General features: G+C 34.5%; 2 protein-coding genes across 3 annotated transcripts; one reads left to right on the top strand and one right to left on the bottom strand.

The window, feature by feature from the left end:
• Positions 1–777: 777 nt before the first annotated feature.
• Positions 778–16567, top strand: LOC126971940 (uncharacterized). The gene is made up of 4 exons (XM_050818463.1): positions 778–1259; positions 2057–2180; positions 2788–2963; positions 15037–16567. The coding sequence occupies exons 1-4, from the start codon at positions 894–896 to the stop codon at positions 15136–15138; spliced, it is 768 nt and encodes a 255-aa protein (XP_050674420.1). The 5' UTR covers positions 778–893; the 3' UTR covers positions 15139–16567.
• An 8141-nt stretch (positions 16568–24708) lies between these two features.
• On the bottom strand, positions 24709–27180 carry LOC126971983 (transcription initiation factor TFIID subunit 12-like). Of its 2 annotated transcripts, XM_050818511.1 has the most exons (5): positions 26675–26753; positions 26575–26599; positions 26123–26444; positions 25679–25871; positions 24709–24854 (listed from the first exon to the last, which is right to left on the bottom strand). In XM_050818511.1, exons 3-5 carry the CDS (start codon positions 26336–26338, stop codon positions 24727–24729), a joined length of 537 nt encoding a protein of 178 aa, XP_050674468.1. In that variant the 5' UTR covers positions 26339–26444; positions 26575–26599; positions 26675–26753; the 3' UTR covers positions 24709–24726. The 2 variants fall into 2 exon arrangements, with proteins under 2 accessions (XP_050674468.1, XP_050674474.1); XM_050818517.1 differs by lacking the exons at positions 26575–26599; positions 26675–26753 and adding an exon at positions 27043–27180.
• Between the last annotated feature and the right edge of the window lie 329 nt (positions 27181–27509).

Raw genomic sequence — 27509 nt, 5'->3', positions numbered from 1 at the left:
ATTAATAAAGCACAGGGCCAAAACTGAAACTAGCCGGTATAGACCTCAGAAATGATTGTTTCCTGCAAGGCCGGATGGAAGTTGTATATAGCGTGCTCCAGAGTCAGTTTACCAGATTTTTCTTCAACCCTAAAGAAGAAGTTGTTTACAGTTAGTTGTAAGTTTAAAAAAAATAGGGCTTTCAATTCTTTTTTTCCATATCATACATTTCATTTCTGCTTAAGAAATTATGCTTCACAATAATCTTATTTTAATAATAAAGCCAGAATCAAACTTTGAAGACAGCCCGTGTACATCTAAGAAATTGTTTCTTTCACGACCAGTTGTACCTACGTAGAGGCTTATAACAATATGTAAATTGAAATTTTGTTTACGTCAAAGTTTGGAAAAAATAAAACTGTCAGCTCTTTATTCCAAAAAAAATGTAATTTGCGACCTCTTTGGGTATGAACTATGAGGTGCGGTTTTTACCAGCGGCAGGACTTTTTTCGTCGATAAGTTTGATTGCCCTTCCAGTAGGAAAATAATCGCATAGGAAATCAGAAATTATGCGTGGACGAAGTCACGGGCAACTGCTAATAGTATATATATTATTTTGTGGTCATATTTATAAAATTTTTAATGTAACACTTAACTTAGATCTAACTTAATATCCCGGCTGAAAGACGCTGTGTCCAGGTCATGAAATAAATTTAAAAATAATCTGTTCACATATCTGACATCTGTCAATTTTGAATTTTTACCACATTGATTGTACATTTCAATTTCATTTTTCCATTCCATTTTGAATTTTCCATTAGTTTTTTATCGTGCTGTAAGTGTCAAGACGTCTCTAGTTTTGGGTCAATTGTTGGAAGCATTTAATTTTGTAAAAGTTAAATAAAACAAATAATATGCCGAAAAAATTGAAAGTTTTCGTGAAATCCTTATATTCTCATGAAATACGTAAGGATGTGAGTTTAGTCGATTTAAAATCGCTAAAGCTCGAGGATGCGTGGCCTTTTATACGAGAGGAAATAGAAACAGAAATTGGTAGCAGTCAATTGGTCTGTATTCCTCATATAACTGAAGCCGATCTCTACAAAGTCACGTCCTTGTTTGTCTATAATGACAAACCAACAAATGGAAAGATGTTCACGCCATTGGGAGAACTGAAGATGAATATCGATACAACAAAATCTAATACAGAATATGTACGTTGGCTTGAAAAAGGAGATTTTCAAGATTCTAAGTTTAAGTTTCCTCATGAGAGCGTAAAGGTGCGTAGTCAGCTGTTCCACGTATATTGCGCATGTGGTGTTTCACAATATTTCCTGAGAACTTTTGACCTTCATTTATCCCCAAGTAGAGGTGTGTCATTGAAGGTTTTTTAATTAATTTTATTTAACTGTTTTTTGTCAATGGTCATAAGGTCGATAAGACTGTTAAATCATCAACAGGGTTTCAATAATTGCATCACATTAATTAATAATTTAATAGGTTCATATTATATTATAACCATCACTAAATTAAATTTATACCTAGTCGCAATTTCTTCAATATAGTATCAAGTCAACATTTTCACTCACAACTTCGTCAGCCGTTATGAATTAAGTACAACAAAAATATTGTAAGTTTTCATAAACTTACAATATCATCTTCATCAACTTACAATGTCATCAGTAGATTAATGTTAACATTTTCTTATGAAATGATCTTCCCTTACAAATTTGCAAGCAATAAAAGCTGTTTTTGCGAGGCATTTAATCATCAAATTACGGGCGAAGATGTTGATTTAATTTACTAGCTTATTATTTTCAACAGGGTTTTTACGTTGAAGAAAAACAGTAAATTCATTAACAAATATAAAACTGTTATTGATTGTATTGTATAAAAACAGTTTATTGTATTAACAACCACCTCTGCCAAAGAGTACATTTCCAACAATATTATTAAGAGCCCAAATGAAATTTAAATATAAAATACCTTCACTGTACGCGTTACGAGGTTTTAGACTATATTATAACTGAGCAGTCCTTTGATAAATTAAAATCTTGTCTATGTCTTTCAATTATAGATAACTTTGCAAGATGAATCTATCAAGAATAAAGTAAGAGTCATTATGATCAATTTTACCAAACTAACAGTTCCAAAGGACAAGGAGTTGGTTAACAATATTTACTTAGATATGAATAATAAGGGTAAGTTTACTCAATACATGTCATAATCAGTAAATTAAATTACCAGAAAAGTAATGGTGACTCAATTGAAAATAATTAAATTAAAAATAGCTGGCTTAATGTAATGAATGATTTTATATTATCATATTGATTTATATTTAATTTAATATATCTTTTAGATCTAGTGATAAGCGAGCTATTTTATTAATTATAATGTGATAATAAAACTTTTTTGAGATTGAAGTGTATATGAAATTATTAAGTTGACATGAAGACTGTATGGTTGTCAACTGTAGAAACCAATGTATCAAAACAACTCTGAAGTCTCAAGGCCCAACAAAACTTCTGATGATCTTTTTTTGTGGTTCCAACAACAAGGAAAACACACCTAATGAAACCTAGCAGAAGAATGTATTAGAAGACATATGTCTATTATATTATTATTATAAATTTGGCAAATATTTAACTCCCATGCCATGAAAACCTCGTGACCTCAAAAATGTGAACATTATTTTGAAACGTAGAAGTATTTGGAACGTAGTATATTGGTTTCATCTCACCTTACTTTATTAAATTTTGTAATCTATTTAAATTTAATATGAGTCACTCACCTTGAATCCTCTTGTAGATTTAAAAGGGAAGAGGTCAGTTTATATGATCACGAATGTGCTCATGGCAAAGACAATTGAATTCCGAGTAACTCGGGGAACATCTTCTAGAATTTTCCATCTTGGGAATGCTTCACCCCTTGTATTTGGTCTGGAAGAGTACTTGATTGGAAGTGATGGGAAATTGGTTGCTAAGGTAAGAAATAAAATATTATAATTTGAATAGATTGATTTAATGTAAATTATCATCCCCAAAGTATATGTTGCCTAAAATGGCAGATATCTATATAATAATAATAATATTGACACTTTTACACAAATTATCTTGCCCCAAACTAGACAAAGGCTATTCTATGGGCACAAGACAACAGTATATTTAATACAATATACTTACTTAAAGATACATATAAACATCCATGACTCTGAAACAAACATCCATATTCATCATATATTTTAATACACAAATATCTATATTCTAAATATGTATGACTTAGAAAGAAATATAAATAAACATCATACAAGTATATGCATCTAACAGGATTCAAATCTAAAAGCAAGCTTAGTACTCAGGGTCTCTAAATACTTAGCCAAGAGATCATCAATCAATGCTAATGATAATTGTTTAAATGTACATGTACAATATCTATACTTAAATATCTATTATGTTTTGCTAAATAGAATAAGCATCGTCAAAATTTCATATTTTTATCGAAAAGGAGGACAAATGAGTGTACGAGTCACCTGGTGTTAAGTGATCACCGACGCCCATATTTCTTGCAATACCAGAGGAACAGGAGTGTTGCCGGTATTATTATATTATTATACCTTCCATATTCTGCCAATGAGTATAGCAAGTGGTTTGGTCAACAGTCCTGAGCTGCTCGCGCGCATCTATATTCATGTTCCATTTGCTTCACTCCAAAGACCATGCATCTTTCACATTTCCGGAGCTAAGACTAAATACAGTCTTAATAGTTGCCTATTGCAGGCAGATTGGTTTCTCAATGTCTAAGCTTCAGACTTGGATTTGTTCAAGCACTTTTTTTTCCAATAAAATTAAATTGTAATTCTTAAGTATTTTTTGTCATTTTCCTTTACAATTATATATTCATGTGTTTAGCTGTAAGTTATTCTAAAATTTAAAAATATAAAAATTATTTTTATCTGGATATCCAAGTGCACTCATACCAGCTCAATATCTAATATGATATTCATAACGTCAGATGATTGGCACTTTGCGCTTTAGGTACGCAAAAATATGTACGGGCGCGCTGATTCATGGAGATAGATATTAGAATGGTTAGATCACTTGGCGTTGCGTAGAAAGATCGCTTCATTGTGTGGTTTCTACCTGTCCGGCATTAGTCTACAGTGTGTTGTTCAAGGAACTTTCTTCCATGTATGCTAAGAGAAGGGTACCTTCAAAATAAGCGCGTAAACCTTTCAAAAAGGCCGGCAGCGCTCCTGTTTGCTGTTGGAAGAGAATATGGATGGTGGTGATTCCTTTTCTGCTTAAGTGTTTTCATAATATCTTATGCTGGATGAAAAATATTTGAATTTGAACATCAGATGACGCGTACGCTCGTTTGTCCCCCTCTAGCATAAAAAGAGACTACTTCAGCCTACAATTTTGGTTCTATATTTAAACTATTTATTTGTCTCTTGACTAGTCATGATTTAAGTCACATTAAAGTGCGAAAATTAAACCCGTCCCACTAAAGACAATGGAATGTAACTTATTGTTGTTATGAATAGCTGGGTATTAAGTTACAGTTAATGGCATAGTGTCATAAGACAACCCTATCTCTAACAGTGTTATGTATGTTATGTGAATTATATTGAATATTCATCTAAAGGGTGCTTGCTTGCTTTGTTTGTGAAATTTTATGACCAACTTGAAACTAATGATAAGGATAACAACAGGTCATTGTGCTCTAATTGAACATAGTACATATGTAATTTATGCCGAAGACAGTTCTCTTTTGTAGAGGATGTTTTAGAATCTAGTACTAGTACTGCTTCCCACGTTATCGTGAAATGTGTGGCTGTGCCTCTTAATGAAAGCGAACTTTGGAACAGTGCAGTTGGTCTATGAAGTCCCCAGGAAACTTGCATTCCTGGGTAGTGTCTGCTGCCTGAACTAGGCTAGATTCATTACGCACAATGGACCAAAAGACATAAAAGTCTGACCATGAAAACAGATAACACATAAATAGCGTTCGAAGTGTGGTACCAGCAGAAAAACATTCATAAAACATGCCTGTACCTATCTGATGGAGGCAAACAGATATTACAGCTTATCAATCCGCTTATACTCGCACCAAACCTTTAAAAGGTAACATTGCGGCAATTTTTCCATACAAACGATCTCGACTTATTTCTCCCTGGTTTTTAACTGTAGATCCAAAATTATTTTCAAATAAGATCAATATCATCACTAGCTGTGTCTCTCTGATATGCTTTTTTTTGTTTTTGTTAGTGCCAGAGTACTTCAATAAATGCCTAACACAGATTACCGCCAGTTGCAGAAAGCATATTTAAACTTTGTTTTGTTATATCACATGCTATATTTGATTGTCAAAATGAAAAAGAAAGTTGCTATATTATAATTAATGAAACATTAACTTTAAGGATGATTTATACTGGCCAATTTTGTGTAGTGAGCCTTTAAAACAGAGCTCGAGTCACTACTAGAGCCTCGGAACTAGGGCTCGAGACTGGGCTTGAGCCTTCGCAATATGGCTCAAGGTTGAAGCCCGAGCCTTGAATGAGTCGAAGACTCGGGAGACTCGAGTCTTTTAACAACTCTGATACTGGTGGTTAATCATATAGGGTGCAAACATAAGCCTAGTATACAAATCCGACAACAATAAGTGAAAAAACCAAATAGTCCGAAACAGAATAGAAATCCCTTTAGGTTTCCAAAATTTCGTTACGGTTGCTTACTTCTTGCAGGAGGAAATTGTCGAGAATTAAAAGAATTATTAAGTTTTTTAGTCGGAGCTGCAGTTGTCCTAATCGTACTGATGATAGTCTCGCCCGCGTCTTGATTGAAGCGCGACGGTACCTACGTAATGTTTTGAAATTCTTTAATCTGATAACGGTCTCAGCTAATTTTTTCTCTTAATGCTCGCTCTTATTGTCTTAGTATTCTTGAGCTCGCCCATTTAAAAGTAATTCCCGATCTGCGTGGGAATGCTGAATGGAAAGCTATAGACATACGCTCGAACATAATATGTAAGGGGCACAAGAATTATTAATTATAGATCTACGGATTTAAAGTCAAAGTCAAATATATTTTATTGACATAAAATCAAAAGATCAACAACGTCAACGTCAATTACTAAAAATTTAAGTCTTTGAACGTAGATGTTTGAAAAAAGGTTGGCTTTTCCATGCATTTCCATCCAAATTATCTTTATAAGTTTTCGCAGTATATAGTCGCTTAGAGGGCTATGCTCGGAGTTTCCTAGCGAGATCGAATCACAAATGTAAGACCTTTAGTAGAACCAATGCTACCGACACAGCCCAGATATTTGTAACATTTGTTTTTTTATCAACTATTAATCACACCGATAAGACTGTCGCCAGAGTCATCGCAGATTATCAATATTTATTTTAATATCTAGATCGTTCTTTGTCATATCGCGTCGACCACACTGAACTAAAAAATTAATATATGTAATTAATTTTTTATAGAGCGTACCTATTTAACCTATTTATTTATGCACTTTAGTAGAGTAGGTATATTATAAGTACATACACACTAACCAAGAATTTGCAAATTATAACGTATCTTTCATAAATCCGCGACTGGAGAGTTGAATAAATGTACCTACTAAGATTTATGAATGTTTTAATGATGTTCTAACTATAATATAGATGAATCGTAGTATTAAAGTACGTAGTTTGAAAATAATGCCCAAATATTAAACATGCCACAAATTGCACCATAATAAGTTTCGACTGCTACACCTATTCGTACGTCGCCGCATTTATTCCAGCTGTAATAAAAAACAAAAAGTAAAGTAATATATCCCAATATAAAACTTTTTATTAACCGACTTCAAAAAGGAGGAGGTTATCAATTCGACCGGTATTTTTTTGTGTATGTACACTGATTACTCTGAGATTTATGATCCGATTTATGTAATTCTTTAAAAATTTTACATAGGCCCAGTAGTTATCATTTTATGAACATTTATTTCTTAGTAGCAATGTAAAACTTTTGTTCACGTTATGTATGTTAAAACAACCTGGGCCTACTCCTAAAATCGATATATCGTGGCATTAGTCGTGTTGAATCCTACTCTTAGTTACATCGTATTCAATGTCGAAACGATGATTGAACGAATGAAACATTTTTCGATATTATCGATCCCTAATCCTACTCTTAGTTGAAAATGTCAGAGACGAATATTCGAATTTGACAAATAATCAAACGTCACTTTTACGATAATCTCAACGACACCTAAGGCTTTCGTTGCTATTATCGTTTCAAGTTGTACAGATATATTTGCCATACAACATACATACTTAATAAATCTTATTAAAATAATTATATGTTATTTACTATTCAACAGGATTTTTATATTACCAAGTAATTTCAGTCATTTTGTTGATCGTTTATGCGTAGAAAGTAATGCAAATGGCCGCCTGAGAAATAGGAAGTCGACGAGAAGGGTTGAGATACTTTTTTTTACATTTTATTATCCGCAAGTTTTTTTTTTATATTATATATATTTTATATTTTATTTTTGAATATTTACATTTTGTGTAAATTATATCAAATTGGTGATGCAGAGTCTGGCATGGTCCTTAACGCCTAAACTGTTTTGACTTTGGACACTTATCAGCGACATAGCACAGATAATATTTAGTCTTTCAAGATTTGCGCGTAATTCATTCATTCTAACATCGTGTAAAAAAATCAAAATATTAGTCTATGCTTACGATATTGTTACGATAAATGAGATGGAATGCGAACATTTGTTAGAGTAGAGAAGGTGCGATATATTAGGAGTATTATCGTATCGTTCCGAATATATCGTTGTCGACTTTGCGAGTAGACCACCTGATTCGGACAGTGTCGGTTGACAAACGACTATGCAGAAAAGTGTGCTTTCAATTAAGCACACAGACTGCGAATGATATGTGGTTAGGTATATGTGTATAGAACGGCATTGGTTCAGCGGTGACACCCACTATCTAGGGATGGAATCTGGACGGTTTATTTAAGGCGACATAACGTACCTACTACCGCAATTCATATTTCAAATATACTCATTAAAATTTTAAACCTTTGATAGTGATTATAAATTATTGCGATGGCTAAAATACGTCACATACTTCATGAAGTTTTTGCCAATGTAAGGCGTTTTTTGTTGTGATATTTGGGTTCAACAACCTTGGTGCGAAGCTTAGGTATAATAATCGAATGTATGAAATTCTATTAAAGCACACTAGGACATTTCTTATGGCATCTTAATATATATAAATCCAGTGTCCTGATGTTTGTCCGCAATGGAATCCTAAACTAATGAACGAATTTTAATGGAGATTATTTCATGGAGTGCAGTTTAGTCCAACTTGAGAGATTTGGGATTAATAAAGTACGAAATAATTCATGATGTTATGAAATATTATTGAAATTCATAAAATACAGTATTCTAACTATTATTTATAGAACAACATATGTTGGGTCAGCTAGTTATTATATATAATATAATTGTTGTATCTCACACCATTGGCGAAAATATTTTTACCATTTTGTTCATATTTTTTGCATTACGATGCCCGTCTTGTCTCAGAAGTTATGGGATATCCACTTTAATCTCTTCTATTGGATTTGATTGTAAATCTTCTTATTAATATATATTTGGTACTTACAAAAATATCAGCCAATGGCTAATTGATACTTTTTTTTTAAATTATCTTGCCCCAAACTAGGCATAGCCTGTACTATGGGTACAAGACAACGATATATTTAATACAACATACTTACTTAAACATACATACATACATACATACATCCATAACTCGGAAACAAACATCCATATTCATCATATAAATGATTGCACCTACCGGGATTCGAACCCACTACCTCTAGCTTAGTAGTCAGGGTCACTAACCATTCGGCTATGTGGGTCGTCTTTAATTAATACTAAATACTAATAGTAGCGACTGCATCTGTTTACACTCTAGAGATTATGATTAATGTTCGGTCTTTGAAGCGAAGAAGGAAAACAGAAGTCTTGTCTTGAGCTTCGATTTAGAATTTGGCAATGGTCCCGGGATGTGTGAGACATTCTACTTTGGTTGCGTGATTTTAATTTGAGTATTTCACTTTAGAACTAATTACAATAGAAAGCAAAATGTCTAAAGTAAAAGATAGAACAGAGTGGAAGAAGTGGGTTGCGTTACTACGGTTCTTAAATATTGTGAATGGACTCGTTATAAGGCCACATTTAACCTCTTTTCGGCTTTACGGGTAGTTTGGTAAATCCTGTATAGGTGAAAACTTCATGTGAAGAAGGTTTTCAAAAATTATTTTATTTAATTAACATTTATTTCACTAAACATGAGCATTATAATTTAGGTTGGAAGCTCCTTACGCCCCGAATGGGCGATCCAAACCATATAATTTTTAATACCGTATCATTCAATGACACTGCTTAAATTGCACGACGGGAAATACCCCATACGTAATATGATTCATGGAAAAGATTGGGGATTTCCCTTCAAAAAACAAGGACATTACTCATCGTAATAATACAATTTAATGTAAACATTATGAAACATTTATTGGACGCTTGCCTATGAGCTGTTGATAATATAATTTTCTGGTATGAACACTTCCTTTGGTGAATGCCATCTTCTCACATGCATTTCTTTTATGTCATCACAATTTACTAAGATTATTCTGCTCGATGCCCGATAGGCAGAAACGCATATCGTACAACCAATAATTCCAAAATAGAATTTGTGAAACATTTTATCAGGGGCGGATCTAAATAACTTATTGGGTTGCAGCACAGGGGCCAGTGGGTATAAAGGGACCCTCGCCACGAAAAAAAATCTATGAAACCTTATTGTTTATTTTACAATAATGCATTGTTATTTGTGTGTCTAGATCTTTTTCCCCTATCTAGATTATATTACCTAAAACAGGTTTTTTTGACATAGCTAACGGTCATTCGGCGCCGCTAACTAAAAATGGTCTACCCGAGCCTGCATTCTATAAATAAGACCTAATTATATTAAGAGTTGGCAAGCCGAAAATGATTTCATTTCAATGAATATCGAATCATATCCTTGCACTCAATGGACCAATATCAAACAAGTTTGCACACGTGATAAAATGGTGCACGGTTTAGCGATAATTCAATGCTTAAAATATACATTAATATTTATTCTCCTCGCGCCGTCCAAAATATTTTGCCAGATTGAGACCGAATTTCACGGCTGGCCTGTTTGCTGAAGGAAATTCGCAACCATTGCTCGGAATATTTTATTTTATGCCCACTATGCTCACTACACCAGGTCCACACTTAATGTCAACCATTCCATAATTATGTCAGAAATTATTCGAAACTTTTTAAAAAAGTTTGCATCAAAGCTAAATATCAGAGATGAAATAAGAAATCTGATAATAAAATAAAGTCAGCTTGGCAAATTATTAACTCTGAAACTGGCTAAACAAGGATTATTGATTCATCAATAACTCTAAATATTAATGACGAGTTGGTTTCGGATAAACTCACTGTTGCCAATTATTTCTCTAAATTTTTTACAAATATACCTACACAAACCACAAAGTATCTTTCATCATGACCAAATTACAGCACGACACAGTAAGCCGAGTTAGAAATTAGTCTTTTGTTGGGCGATCTATCTGCATGTGTGTTACGCATTTTTTACAGTACCCATATCTTATTATCGTCCTGGTAAAACCGCACTTTTTACATACACAGACCTTTCATATAGAGACATTGACTGCGCTAAACGCGTGTAAGGTCTGTCGATTTGGTTACTTTCACTTTTCTTTCAATGACACCTGCATACACGTCTTCACTCAAAATTATTAAATAATGTATTTATTAATATAGCCTTATTTTATTGACTTATTTTTAAACGCTTTATATTACCTTGGCCCGTGTCTATGTAATGGAAGTTTGGACACCATTTTCACCCACTTTAAAATGTTGAATTGAATTGAAACTTTGCACACTTATCAAGGACCGGTGACAATACAGTAATTTAAACAGTCTGTCCCACTTTTTAGTCTGTTTGTATGTATAACGGAATCTTGAAACGTGATTTTCGACGCCTTCAAAACGTCGGATTAATTTGAAACTTTGCACACTGCTCAAGGATTGATGTCAATTTAATCATTCAAATAGTGTGTCCTATTTTTCTTACCAGGATCTTCAGGATAATCTATTTTTTAGATGCGATACCTGATTGTATCTTTCTGCCAAACCGTTTTAAGACTAAAAAAGCAAAAATAAATAATAGATACTAAAACACGCTTTTACATATCATAGTCAACTGATGTTCTCTCATTTGCCCAGTAATTTCATTAGTTACGACTCCCTTCAAACCGAAACTAACACAATAATGCTTGCACATTGCTTCACTGCAAAAAGAGGCGCCTCTTGATACCCACGTCGTTCATCAAGTATGGTATTTGACATGCAAATTTAGAACTTACTGACCGTGCGCTACAGTTGCAATGGAATAATCCAATATTGATTAACTGCAGGCGGCCAAAGGTCGTTTTTTGCATGTGAGTACTCGAATGTTGCGTCAAATTGCGACTGCTTACATTACTTACAAGAATTGCTCTAATTGAAACGCCACGAGAGATGTACTGCGTGAAATGCTTCATCAGTACTTGCTTATCTGTAAATAAGCTGATATGTATATTATATATTTATCTTTCTTTGATATAAGTGGTTGATAACGGGTAATAGGTTCATGTGATGGGACGTCAGGCGACCGCCCATGGACATTCTCAACACCAGGGATCAAGAGACCGTATTGGTTCAAAAAAAACTGCTCGCGTTATTGTTTCTGCAAAGTGGCTGATTTAGACAATTCTCGTAAAAGCGCGCGGTTGTAGAATGCCAGACGTCAACATGGTGCCGCTGGAGTTTCGTAATATGATAATATTCGGGGTTAGGTTTGCAGATGATTTTTCAGCCCATTTAAGTAAAGCAAGCTCCAAATCAACGGCGGAGTAAAAGAAGGAAGAAATTTATTCTTGCGTTCGCTGTCGTTCTTTGTCTGTGGGATAAGGCATCGACCTTACAACACAGTAGACTCTTAATCTTATATCTTTAAACGATTATATCTTATCTTAGGTTCGGAAGGTAAAGTTTAGTTTCGTTGGCGAGAAATCAATCTAGCTAGGTTTCAATTTAAAGAAAATGTAGTTTTATCCATGTTTTTAATGAGAAACAGCTACAATAACATTCGAATACATAGGTAAATTTCGCCACTATGTACAAGACTATAATAGCTCAGATGGGACATCGAAAAGCAGAAGACCCCGGTTCGAATCCAGATGTCTTATTGGATTTTTTGTTAAAGTTTTGTGCATTCTTAAAAATCCGAGCAACACTCGGTCGTCCGGATATTAACTATATATTCGCAATGCAAACTATTCAGTTAACGACAGAGGTAGCGGTCGCGGATAGTGATCGTTCAATGGTCAGGTAAGATTACCACTACAAGTAGTAAACATTTGGCACGTCTATGTATTATAAGGTCGATGTGAAAAGGTCTCATGAAATGCTAGCGAACGTTTTTGTTTTGTCGGTCTATTGAACATAACTTCTTATATCACGGTCTTTAAAATATGGACAGTGGTTTTCAAAACTATTACGCAAACCACCGCTTTAGAGACAAATGTGTCTATCCCTTCACACCCTTACCTATATTGTACAATAGCACGGAACCTATATCCCTATAGTACGGAAAATGCTTGTATATTTATATTTCTCAAAATTACGGAATGTACTTTTTGACTTCATAAATCTTAATACTTACGGAAAACGGTGGAATAAACTCTTAGTATAGTTTCTTGTGCTCTTTCAGTAATGGAACGATTATATTTCCTTATTGTTACAATCATCATAAGAATTTGCATACAGCAAATGCTTACATCGTGAAAATGTAAACGATAACAAACATCTACTCTACTTACGAAGCCTTTGTCGAAGCTGTGCTACGTGATAAACACGTGAACGCTGAACACTCAGAAGTGGGACAAAAATCAGATTACACAATATAATATGTACATTGTAATATGTATAAGAGATTTTAATATTATATTCCGTGAATATAATAAGTATAGTCACATGTTTTTTAATTTGTAACCTCATATATTATACTTCTTGAGTGAATATTTTGCTCAATTAAAGACCCACTTTGTGTTAAAACATCATCTTAGCGTTTCACAAAAATGGTCCTTCGAGCATTATTGTGTTTCACCAACTGAAACCAAAACGGTGGCCTACTTAACATTTTTTGAGACCAATAGATTGAAGATTCTTTCAATGAAATATTTTATGAAACGTATAAGTTTAACATTGAATAATAAATATAAAAGGTAACTTATCTATTTTAAATTTCAATAATTATCACCACTAGGGATCAAATTCATCGTTAAGTATTGTGTGTTGTTGTATAAAATTAAAAAGTTAAGTATCTTATAGGAATTTTGTTTACTTCAATCCAATTGTCCTTTTAGTCTGAATGTCGTTTATATATTTCCACATCGGACGATATTTCGTTTATTTATTCAGAATCTTTATTAAAATTAAATGGATTAAGAAATGTTGGTTGCGAAATTGTGGCCTTTAATAACGGTTGATCAGTACTCCAGTTATTAGATTTATATTTGTTTTTATTACATTAAAAATGAACTACTATTGGTGTAAAAAGAATTGTTTATTCAATTATTTTTACACCTATACTGCGATCGGTCGCTTTATTATTTTGTGATGATCTTTTGTGAAGTTAATAAGTAACAGAACTTAAACAAAATATATGCATTTTTTTTTTTTTGGTGAACCATTGAGAATGCCACTTACTGGGATCTAAAAATAATTACTGGTAGACAAGAAACTTTCCTTCGATTAGACAAATAATAATACTTTGCATTTATTTTAGCAAAATTAATTCACAGAATCTTAAAATACTGTTACGAAGGTCACATCTTGTTTAAACACAATTTCCACTAATCGGCGACATTTCTATTGCAATGGTTTATGGAACTAGTTTGTTTTTTCACGTAAAGTTTGTTTATCTGATACCATGGCTAATAATTTAATAATTAAAAAATACACAGCAACTTCTTTTTTGACAATATAATCACTAAACACGGAACGAAATTGAAAGAAACAAGACAATACTAATGTAAATAGCTCGAGCGCGCGGACTAAACTCGGAACTAAAAGTTAAATAAAACAGGTCATAATCAATTCCATATGGAGTAAGACAGATGTGGGTTTAGGGTCGTGGCAAGGTAATCTTGCTTTCTTAGTGCTGTTAAATTGCGAAGGTCGTGTTTTAAAACCTTACACGTACAAATAGCGTATCTTTTTTCTTTATTCGCCTAACTTTGATCAATGATAACTTTTTCTACATAAGTTGTATGAAAGACTGCTTGCTTTGAATATAGCTAGACACTAGATTTATATAATAATATAATATTGACACACTTTTTACACATATTATCTTGCCCCAAACTAGGCATAGCCTGTAGTATGGGTAGAAGACAACGACATATTTAATACAATATACTTACTTAAACATACATATAAACATCCATTGATTCGGAAACAAACATCCATATTCATCATATAAATGTTTACACCTACCAGGATTCGAACCCGGGACCTCTAGCTCAGTAGAGACTAGTCTCTACTACTAGGTACCTAGGTACCTACTGTATGTGATTAGCGTAAAATAAATCCTACTACGTGGGTGTTCAATTGATGTTTGGTTATAGAATAACGGAACAAAATTAAATTAAATTCAACACCAGCGGTATATTTATTTAGGCATTCAATAAGATAGGCACTGCCTAATTGTCTAAAATACGGTATGCACGCACCATTGTTCACGTGACAGCAGGGGGTGGGATTTCCCACGTACGGGTAGGGGTGTTAAAAGACCATAAAATTTGCTTAACGTATTTTATCGATGGCACCATAAATAAACTTTTACTATAAAATATGTTTTTTTTTTTTATATTTCAGGAGCCAGTTACTATCAAGTCTAAAAGTCTACAATGGCAGAAGTTGCATCCCTCCGATCAACTTTACATCGCCGACACTGAGCACGCAACCAGCGCATATTAAAAAAATTCTCTATATTATTCAATTTTACATTCTAACACAAAATATTTAACACTGTAGTGTATAACTACCCGGTTATATTATCTCTGGGCCTAACGTCGATGACGTCACATCGTCATTTTCAAGTATAGGCAATCAACATTGATAGAAGATAAAGCTAAAAAAAAGTATTTATTTTTCTGGCTGTATTATTACAGCTGTTAACTATTAACAAAAACAATCAAAAGCTAACATTCAACTTCGAAAACAAAACAGTGATAGCGAGATAATATGACGACATGTTATACTTAACGGTAATGAAACTGTGATCCGTACTGACACAACGGGTCGAGCGCGACGTGGGGGGTGGGGGGGGGGGGGGCTATTGATGGTCGACCGAGATCCAGAGATAATGTGGTGGAGATAACGTAGTCTGTAAGTATTTCACTTAGTAGAATTTGGACAGGCGTCAGCTTTGAGATAGACAACTGTCATAGCACTAGTAGAGTTATTTATTAGTATAATTAACTAAGTATTAATAACGGTTTAAGGTGATGTTTTTAGTTTATAAACATACTTATTACCCGCCTAATGACATGACATCACTACAACATGGCGTAGTAAGCGAAACACGCCTTAAAAAAGTGTGTGTGTACTTATAAATGAACGCAAGAAGTTATACTTCATTGGCCTAACGAAGCAAAAATCAATAAAATGATTTATGCCTCATGCTATTCTACCATTTTCGAAAGATTTTTTTTGTAAAAACTTTGACGATTAATTATTAAATAATGAATACGGCTGTATGGGCTTGAACACTTTGCATGTCCTAATAACGGACGGAGAAACAAAAAATAATAATGAATCACTCAAACGTCAGAAAATTTTAAGAACCAACTTCACCCTGTATCTTATGTGCTACAGTGATGCGCGCCCTTCTAAAAATTTCACTCTCATCATTTTTTCATAACGCACCTAAAGAAGTATAACTTCAAAAAGTTCTGGATATATTATACCTATAGATGTTTTAGAAAGTTAATCACAATATATTTCAAAATATTTGCATCAACATTGATAGCAGCTAGAGTTAGTTTTAGAACAATTCGATTATGATGTTAAAGCACTAGTAAATATTTAGAGAAAGTTATTAAATTTAATAGTCCTTATTCCTTTTTTTTTAATTACCTAACTGGTAATTATGTATTAAAGTATTAATCCTATTATTAAATGCAGATAGTTATCTATCATTACATGTTTTAATGATTATTACAACTTGTTATTTTTTTTATTTATTACAGACGTATGTAACATTCCAAAATTTTGATCCTGAATTTCGTGTATTATTTTAATTTTAGTTACTTAAGTATTAAAACGTTGTGACCACTGTGTACTTAATGTAATTTATTGTTTATGTTTGCATCAGTATTCAAAATAAAGTTATGTGTGTGTTGAATTGTTGTTTAATTTTCGGAATTATTAATAGCATAGCTGAACTCCAACGAAATTAGTTACTTTCTAACTATAATTTATTTTCATGATCATACTTGTTATAATTTTTTGTATTATATTACGAATTGATATCGCCTATGTTCGTAAATTGAATATTTTTATGGTAGAGATGTTAAGTGATCAACACCAACTACCGAGAAATCACAGGCGCGTTGCCAGCGTCTGGTTACCATGTCGTATCGTCTTGTAGCCCTATTCTTGTTTTGTTACGAAGCGACCTTATGTCAAAAAGTTAAATTTCGAATTCAAGTAACGTTTTGACATCTAATAGATAGACATAGCATAGGTAAGCAAAACTAGGTTGCCATATTTTAGATGTGGTAGAACAATATTGGTGACTGAGCGACCTTTTCGTTCAAATATCGTTTACGCGCGGCTCCGATCCAGCTATTATGGTTTATATGTTCCGATATGCACTGCGAGTACTGCACAGTTCTATCACTGTGGAAAAATTCGTTCCGTTATGGACTGCCAGTATACTACCGCAGTACTCTAGGGAAATATATGACGTCATAATTCGCCACCATATTCTACTGTGAGCATTGGCGTTTTCGAGGTAAGGTACTCGCAGTACTTTGATCACGTGATCAGTCAAAACCACTCGAGTGTATAACGTTTTATAAACAATACCTACAGTGTAATCCCAAATATTTTTAATTTGACAGTACTCCAACAACAGTTTTATTTTTTAATGTACTAGAGAACTTTAATTCACTCATTTGAATGCTGCGTCCAAAAATGCGGCTGACAGTATACGGGATTGCGTTCCGTTTTAAATAGTAACCAGTATAACTGGCTATAAAGGAACGGCTTCACATTATACTAAATTGACGTACCACTGTACAGTGGTCGCAGTGCATATCGGAACATACCCTTAGTTCTTAGATCATTTATACGACGTCTAGGTAGACATCTAGTCATAGTCCTATGACAGCCGCGAAAACGTCGAAAGAAATTGATTTTAGAGTTTAAATCTCTATTTTGAGCAATTCACGCACACTTACACAAAGTGTCATACAAATCGCGAGAGTGTATAAGACGTAAGCTATCACCCACACTAAATTATCAAATCTAGCCTGTTTTTAACCGTTGTCAAAAAAATTGAGGATGACTGTTAACCTCTATTTTGAGCAATGCACACACAGTTACTTAAAGTGACATATATACGTAACTCGAACGGTTGGCTCAGTGGAAGAGCGCTCGCACGGAACGCGAGAGGTCGGGGGTTCGAGTCCCGCATCATTCATAAATTTTGTTTTGAAATTTTATTGATCCCAGAAGTGTTATAACTTTAAAAAATTACAAACTTTTTAAAGGTTTAAAACGCCTATAATTGTAACTACTTTTTACATTAGACTGCGGAAAAGTTACATTTTTATTATTTTTTTAGCTAACCCGATGTTTCAAGACCTTTCCAGATCTCCATTTCGGGGGGGACAGTGAATTCGAGCGCGTCAGAATTACATAAGAGGGGCAAACTTACACCTTGTGAAGTACTTTATTTACAAAAGCAATAGATTTTTATCCGCGAAATACAAGAAACGGTGACAGACTGGTGATTGCACACAAATTTCATAATGCATCCTACGGAAAATGTAGCTATGTCATGTGTATAAAAATATTTAATTAACTCCCTCCAAGCTTACGCGTATTACCCGTTCAACGATTTAAAAAGGATCTTTGTACATGGCTTATAGATAAATGTTTTTATTCCATAAATGAAATGTTGACACATTAGATTAAATTAAATTGACTTTAAAACGTATATTACTTCTAGTCTTTAAATAATGACATTTAAAAATAATAATTATAATTCAAATTGATCTAAGCGCTTAAGATATAGAGTTTATTAATGTTAAATCAATTATAATAATAACTAGAATTTTGTTAATAATAATTTTGCATGCCAGAAATGGCCGATAACATTGATACATTAAAACTATTTACACCCATTGTTACATGTTTTCTAGCAAAATAAAGGATTTATTTATTTATTTTACTCAATCCAGACATGAGCCTTGTCCATAGAGTGGAACGTCTAGCCGAACAGATTACTTAGTAAAAAAATCGATTGTTGTTAGAACAACTCGAGCGCGTCAGATTGAGGTTAGGTAAGTTAATTATATGCCGTTAAGTGTGCATTACAATAATCTAACAATTTGAGCGTTACATAAGGAAATCGGAAAGTCACAGATTTCAAATTACCCTGAGGGAATTCCTCCACATAATTATTAGATTAAGGGTAAGGATCACAGGTACATAATATGAACCGTCTGTAAAATAATCTAGCGCGCTTCAGTAATTCACGGTCATAATTTTTTTTTGCATTTAAAAAAATCGTTCATAACTTCTGGTCACGTCCAAATCGTCACTCTTGAATAGGAGGTACAATAGGAATAATAATAATAATAAAGCCTTTATTAATGATTTTCCATTTGATTTCTACATTTTAGTGTTAGTATGTTAGTACGGTTAGTCGACAAACATGATTATTTTATTATTAACTTTTATGTTAGTAAGTTATAATGCATGCACTATGTTAGTTTTCTTGATTATTTTCAAATGGATCCCAGTTGGGTAAAGGCCTCCTCCATTCCTTTCTATTTTTTCCTTTTTCGAGCCAATTAGTTCCGCCAGTCTCTCTTATCTCATCGGTCCACCTTTTATGTGGTCTGCCCACATTTCTCTTTCCTACAGGTCCCTTCCATGTTGTGGTCTGAATGGTCCATCTAGCGTCTGTTAGTCTGGAAATGTGTCCGGCCCATTGCCACTTTAATTTTAATGCTTGATTTAAGGCATCAGTTAATTTTGTTTTCTTCCTTATCTTCTGGCTATGTATCTTATTAATTTTTCTTAATTTAAGCATGCTTCTTTCCATTCCGCGCTGACATGTCCTAATTAAGTGTTGTATTTTCTTCGTAAACACCCATGTTTGGCAGCCATATAACAAAGTTGGATGAACACAGGATTCCATTACCGTTTTTTTGAATTCTAAGCTGTAGTTTCCTTTTAAAATTTCCTTCTGGCTCCAATATTTTTTCCAGGCTAGATTTATTCGTCGGTTTATTTCCTCTTCATGACTTATTTTATTGAAGGATATCAGCTTTCCTAGGTATATATATTCATTCACAAAGTCAAGTGTTTGTGATCCGGCGCTTATTGGTACTGATAGACCATTTGTCATAATTTTTGTTTTCTCAAAATTCATTTCCAAGCCTACTATGGCACTTGCTTCATGTAACTGATTAACCATAGATTCCAGTTGCTTTGGGTTCTCATTAAAGATGACTATATCGTCGGCGAATCGAAGATGACTTAAGAAATCTTTGTTGATCATAATACCTCTATTCACCCAGTTTATGTTGTTAAAAACTTCTTCTAGTACTATGCATAATTGTGCTATGAATAATTTAGGAGACAGTGGGTCTCCTTGTCTGACTCCTCTTTCAATCTTGATGTCTTTTCCTTTAGTTTCTAATTTAACTTTGCAAACACTGTTCATATATATATTTTTTATTATCCTTATGTATTTTGAGTTGACCTTTAGATTATTTAGAGTATTACATATGGCTGTGTGGGTAATGCTATCGAAAGCTTTGCTGTAGTCCACAAACGCGATGTAGAGGGTTTTATTATATTCTTTGTACTTCTCAATTATTTGTTCGACCGAATGTATATGATCCATTGTTGAGAAACCGGATCGGAAGCCAGCCTGTTCTTTGGGTTGTGTGGCATCTATGCGTTCTGTGATCCGGCTTAGTATTATTGATGCAAACAGTTTATAAATACTAGACATAAGACTAATGGGTCTATAGTTTGTTATATTATGAGGGTCTCCTTTTTTGTATAACAGTACTATTTCTGAAATAGTCCACTGCAAGGGTATGGTTTCTGTGGTTAATATTAAGTTGAAAAGTCGAGTGAGATGAGTTGTTATGGCGGGTATTCCTAGTCTTATAGCTTCGGTCGTGATTCCATCCGGACCAGGACTTTTATTCAATTTCATTTGTTTGATGTGTTTTATAACTTCCGTGTCTTTGATTTCCATAACATCAGTGTCGGTAATATTTGAGTACCAGAAAATTTCATTTTCTGTGTGTCCATACGTACATTTATAGAGCTTCCTGTAGTAGTCAGTAGCCTGTTCTAGTATGTCTATTCTTGAATTCGTTTCTATTGATCCCCAACTCAGTTTTTGGATCCATTTTTTATGTGATATTAATTCTTTCTTTCCCCGTTTTGTACTTCTATATTTAGCCAGATTGGTTTCTATTATTCTTTTTCTATATATTTCGTAGTCTTGTTTTATTGATTTTTTTGTTTCTTTGAATATTTTACTAAGTTCATTTCTAGTTTTTCTATCTTTAGGTTTTGTTTTTATAAGTTCTGATCTTTTTTTCAATAGGCTTTTTGTTGTGTCATTTAAGATATTTTTTGACTTTTTTGTATTTAGTTTTAAATTTAATCCCTTAGTAATAGCTTTTTCCAATGTATCGTAATATGTTTGTACATTATTTGTGTTTTGTTTTCCTTGCTCGAATTCTGATAAACATTTCTTTAGTTGTGTGATATATAGTTCTATTTCTTCTAGTGTGGTCGGGTGCTTTAAAGTTGTTTTAAAGTTTGTTCTTTTCTTCTTTTGAGTTCTAATGTTTAATGTAAAGTAACAATAGGAATAGGGTTCATCTATATATACAGGGTGGGCCAAAAGAAGTCATCCGATGTTGTTTGGCTCTCTTTTTTTTTCTAAATGAAAAACTTCGATTCTGTTTTTTGATTATGTTTATTTAAACCTTTAGAATTGTAGTGGTCAAGTCGAGAAGATGATATCGGCCAAATGGTCGCCGTCACAATTGATTGCGTCGGGCTCGTTTTATGGCATTTTTCATCATTTCAGCGAGAACTTCGGGCGACAGATTCTCGTACTCGTGTCAAATGTTGACCTTGAGGGCTTCCAGAGTATCTGGCTTGTTCACGATAACACGGAACTTCAAAAAACCCCACAAAAAAAGTCTGAAACGGTTACATCGGGCGATCTTGCGGGCCAGTGCAAATCGCCAAAACGAGAAATGAGGCGACCCGGGAACGACGCCTTCAGAATATCGGTTGTGGCTCGCGCAGTGTGTGCCGTTGCTCCGTCCTGTTGAAACCACATGTCCTGCAGTCCTAATTCGTCCAATTGCGGCAGAAAAAACTCGGTCAACATGGCCCTATAGCGCGCACCGTCCACTGTTGTCGTTTGGGTACCGGCGTTCTCGAAAAAAATGGCCCTATGACTCCTCCAGCGTACACAGCGCACCATGCAGTCACTTTGAGCGGGTGTAATGGCTACTCGTGCATCACTCGTGGATTTTCGGTGCCCCTGAAGCGATAGTTTTGCTTATTCACGTACACGCGGAGGTGGAAATGAGCCTCATCGCTCATTATGATTTTGGTCGAAAAACCGTCCACTTCTTCTTCGAGATTGAGGATGGCTTGTGCGTTGGTTACGCAGGTTTGGCGGTCGGCAGGCAGCAGCTGATGCACGGACTGGACTTTGTACGGGAACATGCGCAGGTCTTTGACCAAAATTCGCCTTAGGGACGTCCGGCTGATGGCGTATTGCGTGGCGTCACGTCGTCTGGTCGATATTTCCGGCGACTGCACGACATCCTCGGCAACAGCGGCGATATTCTCGGCAGAACGGGCGCTCCAGGGCCGCCCACCCTTGGCAACGTCTCGTGTGGTCCCATACTCTTCAAGGTTAGTGGCCAAACGGCGCAGTGTTTGCGCAGCCGGTGTCACACGGCCGGGGTCTCCGCGACGGAATTCGCGCTGCGCCAACACCACAGACGAATTACGCAAAAAAATAGACACAATATTCCACGTTCTTGTGAAGTGTACTGCTCCGTGGCTTGTTCACTTGTATTCTGCATCTGTCTAGTATAAATGTCAAAACAGATTTGACATTGGCGGCCATTTGCAAAAATGAGAGCATCTTCCAATAGGATGATTTCTTTTGGCCCACCTTGTATATGTTTATAAATATATATATCTATCTATCTATATATGTATAGATATCTCATTTCAATGACGCGCTACATAAGATTTTTTTTTCTATTTTCTATCCCTTCGGATGGCCACCCACACCATGCAAGCCGGCAGATTAATATTTTTCCGTTATCAGCAACACGAGGGGCGAATACACTATTAATATATGAAGCGCTTGAGTATTTCTTTGGGCCTGTTTCTTTACATTGTTACACACACGCCCCCCACCAGTGACACGGTACACATACTCGTATAAGCTTTTTAGCAACTTACACTTGCAGCCCAATAGCCTAATAGTGCCTGCAACGCTCGAGTAATATTTATTTAGTTCTTGGGCTCCCCTACCATTACCCAGTACTTGGCAGATAACTATTAAGCGCACTACTAGATAAAACTATTTGTACATTGTGAATTGATTACCGTCGAGATGCTGAGGGCTGGTCAGGGCATAGTGGCTAGCCAGCTGTACCGCCTCTTCAATGTGTGCTGGCGAAATGGGCAAGTACCAGGAGACTGGTGCAAAGCTGTAATCGTGCCATTGTATAAGGGAAATGGGTCACGACAAGACTGCAGAAATTACCGCGGTATAAGCCTTCTCAGCGTCGTCGGTAAATTGTATGCAAAAGTGTTGATTGAAAGAGTTGTGAATGAAACAGACGAAAAAGTATGGGATGCACAAGCGGGATTTAGAAAGGGAATGGGATGTACGGATCAGGTCTTTTCCTTGCGGTGCATAGCCGAAAAGTTTTTGGCTAAAAACAAAAAGGTCTATTGCGCGTTCGTGGATCTAGAAAAGGCCTATGATAGAGTGGCGAGGAATGAATTGTGGTCGGCATTGTCCACGAGCGGTGTGAGCAGTGTCCTCATACGAGAATTGCAATCTCTTTATAGAGATTCTAGTGCTTGTGTAAGGATAAACGGGGCATACACTGAATGGTTTAATATCGAAAAAGGTGTTAGACAGGGATGTGTAGCGTCACCGTGGCTGTTTAATCTGTTCATGAACAATTGCTTGACAGGTTTAAAAGAGAATGACAGTGGTTTGAGAATGAATGAGTTACTCGTCAAATGTTTTCTCTATGCTGATGACCAAGTATTACTTGCATCTTCAGCCGAGGAGTTGCAAGAGATGGTAACTGCTATGAATGGAGCTTTTGGTAGAAAGGGAATGAAGATGAATGTAAAGAAGACGAAAGTGATGGTGCTTGAAAGAGATGAGGTAGTGACAGACTGCAATATCGTGATTGGAGATGAAAAAATTGAACAGGTGAATGAGTTTGTGTATCTGGGTTCTAAATTTACAAGAGATGGAAAGTATGAGAGTGATATTGAAAGAAGAGTGAATGCAGGAAACATGGTGAATGGAGCTTTGCACTCCTTTATGAAGAGTCAGAAGGTGTCTAATAAGGCTCGCTTGGCTGTGCATGAGGGGGTGTTGGTTCCAACACTCATGTACGGAAGTGAAAGTTGGGTATGGCAGAAGAAACATGAAAGCAGAATAAATGCAGTTGAGATGAGAGCGTTGAGAAGTATGATAGGAGTTACACTGAGTGACAGGATAAGAAATAGTGAGATAAGAAAACGTTGTGGTCTGAAAGAAGATGCTGTGACAAAAATTGAGAAAGGTATGCCGAGATGGTTTGGACATGTCGAGAGAATGAATGAAGAACGATTGACGAAGAAAGTGTATAAGGCCAGTGTGAATGAAAGTGTTGGAAGGGGTAGACCTAGGCGGACGTTTCAAGATCAAATCAGGGACGTCTTGAAAAAAGGCCAGGTCAAGAGTACCCTAAACCGGAGAGCATGTATGAAAGGAATAATGAAAGTGGACGAAGCGAAAGAAGTATGTAAGGATCGTAGCAAGTGGAAAGAAGTGGTCTCTGCCTACCCCTACGGGAAAGAGGCGTGAATTTATGTATGTATGTATGTATGTACATTGTGAAAAAGCCCCATTATATAATTAAGTCAATAATGCTGTAGTTAACCTATTTGGTAGGTACATCCGTTTATTTGGCATGTATACATATAAGTAATGAAATGGAAGTAAAACAAAAAAAAATTAAGAATGGTTATTTAATATTTTTTCGTTGCCTTCCGGATAAGAGCCATTCGCTGTTTGTGAGCTTCAGTGACCCCTGCTCTTTTGTATGGCTGCGGCTTGTTGTTACCGAATCCAGGTATCCACATATTCCATTGTTTTTCTGCAATCATATTATATTCGATTATAATTATATTGTAGAAAGTGACAACTATCGAGGGTGAAGATGACTATAAAAGGTGCTGTCTCCCTGGCGTCGACACACTTCCCCTGCAACCATTGACGAGTTAGGCCCTAACTGTAAGCAAATTGCTCTGCCCAATTTTTATTTGAATTCTAATTTTTCGTTGTATCATTAAATTCTTTAATCATTAACTTGTTTATGAATTTTTAGTAGGTTATATTAAAATTTGTCATGAAAATACCCTTTTTATCTATTTACTAGAAGAAAAAATAAGGTGCATCAGGGTAACTAGGGACACAGGGTAAGTCCGGTTAATTTAAACAACTTTAAACATAGTGTGATGCGCCATATACCTTGTTCTGCCCCTCGCTTCAGCCAGGAGTCTGATAGCCAAGCGTCATGGACTTATATTGTGGTATGTGTTCACTTTCACCTCCGACTTCAATGTAGATTGTAGTTGCTAGACGGTCTATTATGAGTAAAGGTTCCGCTTGTGAGACGAAAAGGTTAGAATAGATTTTCTTTCATTGGTAATAATCAGATTATTTGAATTTTACTTGAATTGTAAACAAAAATTAATAATTTAAACTGAATAAATTAATGATCTTAGTTTACAATTCTGTTTTAAACAGATGACAAACAAACTCCTTGAATTCTTATCTGTCATACTCTATGAATTGAACTAGTCCATTAGAAATATGTGAACTAAGTTAGGGTCTTATCACTCAGTCTTATTGTGATATAACCTGACACAGTTTGCCATTTAGATACAGAACCCCAAAAAAATAATTTCTCTTTATTACCTAAATGGAGCTGAACATCCTTTAACTCCACATTAGGGGCACGTCTGTGTTTAGCAAGAGCACAAGATGAGTTTACTACAGATTTCATAAAGTCATCAGCTAAAGTCAGCAAAGTTTCCTCAACATCCTCATCTAGTTGTGCTGTTGGATCAACTTCTCGGACTAACTCTTGCAACTTCTGTCTAGTTAGAGGCTAAAAATTCAAACTCTTTGAGTTTCAAAACACATTTTTAATAAAAAATATATATTAAATACAATTATCATAATATGATTTCATATTTATATAGTTTTCAGCAGCTATAGCTGCGGAAAACTAGACACAATTTTAATAAGACATCTCAAATACAATTTGTAGCAGTATGTGCAGTCTCTATGATGTGTAAAAGAACTTACTTCTAAATATATATATATATATATATATATATATATATAGAAATGACTCACCTGTGATCCTTGATCACCACTTTGGTTGTTTTTATTAGCACCTTGTGATTGGCTTATAGGGCTATACTGTGCAGGTGGACCTTGCGATGATGTGGACTGAGGGATTTGCAAAGAGTTATTACCATATTGATTTGATCCTTGATTGATCTTGCCGATGCTTGGCATGTTTGCTCCCCTGCCCAAATTACTCGACATACCTTCCCTGTCTAAGTTCATTGTAATTTGAAAAATAACTTTGTAATTCACTTACAACAGTTGTTAATGCATTGTAATTATTACAATCATTAACAGTATAAGATACCAAAACAAATCAGAGTTCAATCTGAAACAGAACAAAGTAAATAATCTTCTTGTATTATAATTATTGTTTTGAGGATTTCAATATTTATTGTGATAGTTTACAATATTATGGGAAATTAAAGCTCAAATTTATATATATGTGTATACAATACCAGTATGTGTTCAAAATATATTTAATTTTTTTTTTTTAAATTAATTCGTTCTTTCGAACAGGCTATAGCCAGGGGCCTTACTGCCTTAAAATATATTTAAGACGACATGTTATTGATTGAGATTTGACAATTGAAATTGAAATTTCAAACTTTATAAAAGAAAACATAGAATAGTGCTACGAATCAATCTGCAATGAAATGTCCTAAGTTATTTTTTTATTTAGAGCATTGGCAATGAAGCCACCAGCCCAAACCATAATAATTTAAATTAAAAAAACATAATTTTTTTAATTGAAAAATGTTATTTACAGAATGATTTCATAAAATACTATTTACACACTATAAGTATTACTTAGTTTTATGTTTATTTTTATTTAATAAAAAGAAACATAAAACTAACCATATATTTTCAAATCGCTAAAGGTATGCGAAATAAAACTAAAAATAACTGGATATAATTGTGGATACCTCAAAAGAAAGATCAACTAAAAAGTCCGAGTTCTAAATGCAAGGCCACACACAAAATCACAATGTACCCAACAAAGATGATAAATGGTGGCATTGACATTTATTTTCCTTTCACAAAATAGCGCGAAGCAAAGTTATATTTGCCATACAATATATATACTTAATAAACAATATTGAAATAATTATGTGCAATTTACTATAATTAACAACATAAAAAAAAATTAAAAAACAAATCGCATTATTTTAATTACATATTCAACAAAATTTTTTTACTACCAAGTAAATTAAATCATTTTATTGATCGCTTATGCGTACAAAGTAATGCAAATGGCTGCCTGAGAAACAGGAAGTCGACGAGAAGGGTTGAGTTACTTTTCTTAACATTTTTTTATCCACAAGTTTTGTATTATTTATTTAATGTTAAATGGACATATTATATTCCTTACGTAATTTTTGAATATTTAAAT

Source organism: Leptidea sinapis, chromosome 2 (assembly GCF_905404315.1).
Source record: "Leptidea sinapis chromosome 2, ilLepSina1.1, whole genome shotgun sequence".
NCBI lineage: Eukaryota > Metazoa > Arthropoda > Insecta > Lepidoptera > Pieridae > Leptidea > Leptidea sinapis.
Note: the sequence above shows the minus strand (reverse complement) of the source record. Positions and strands in the feature narration are given on the sequence as shown.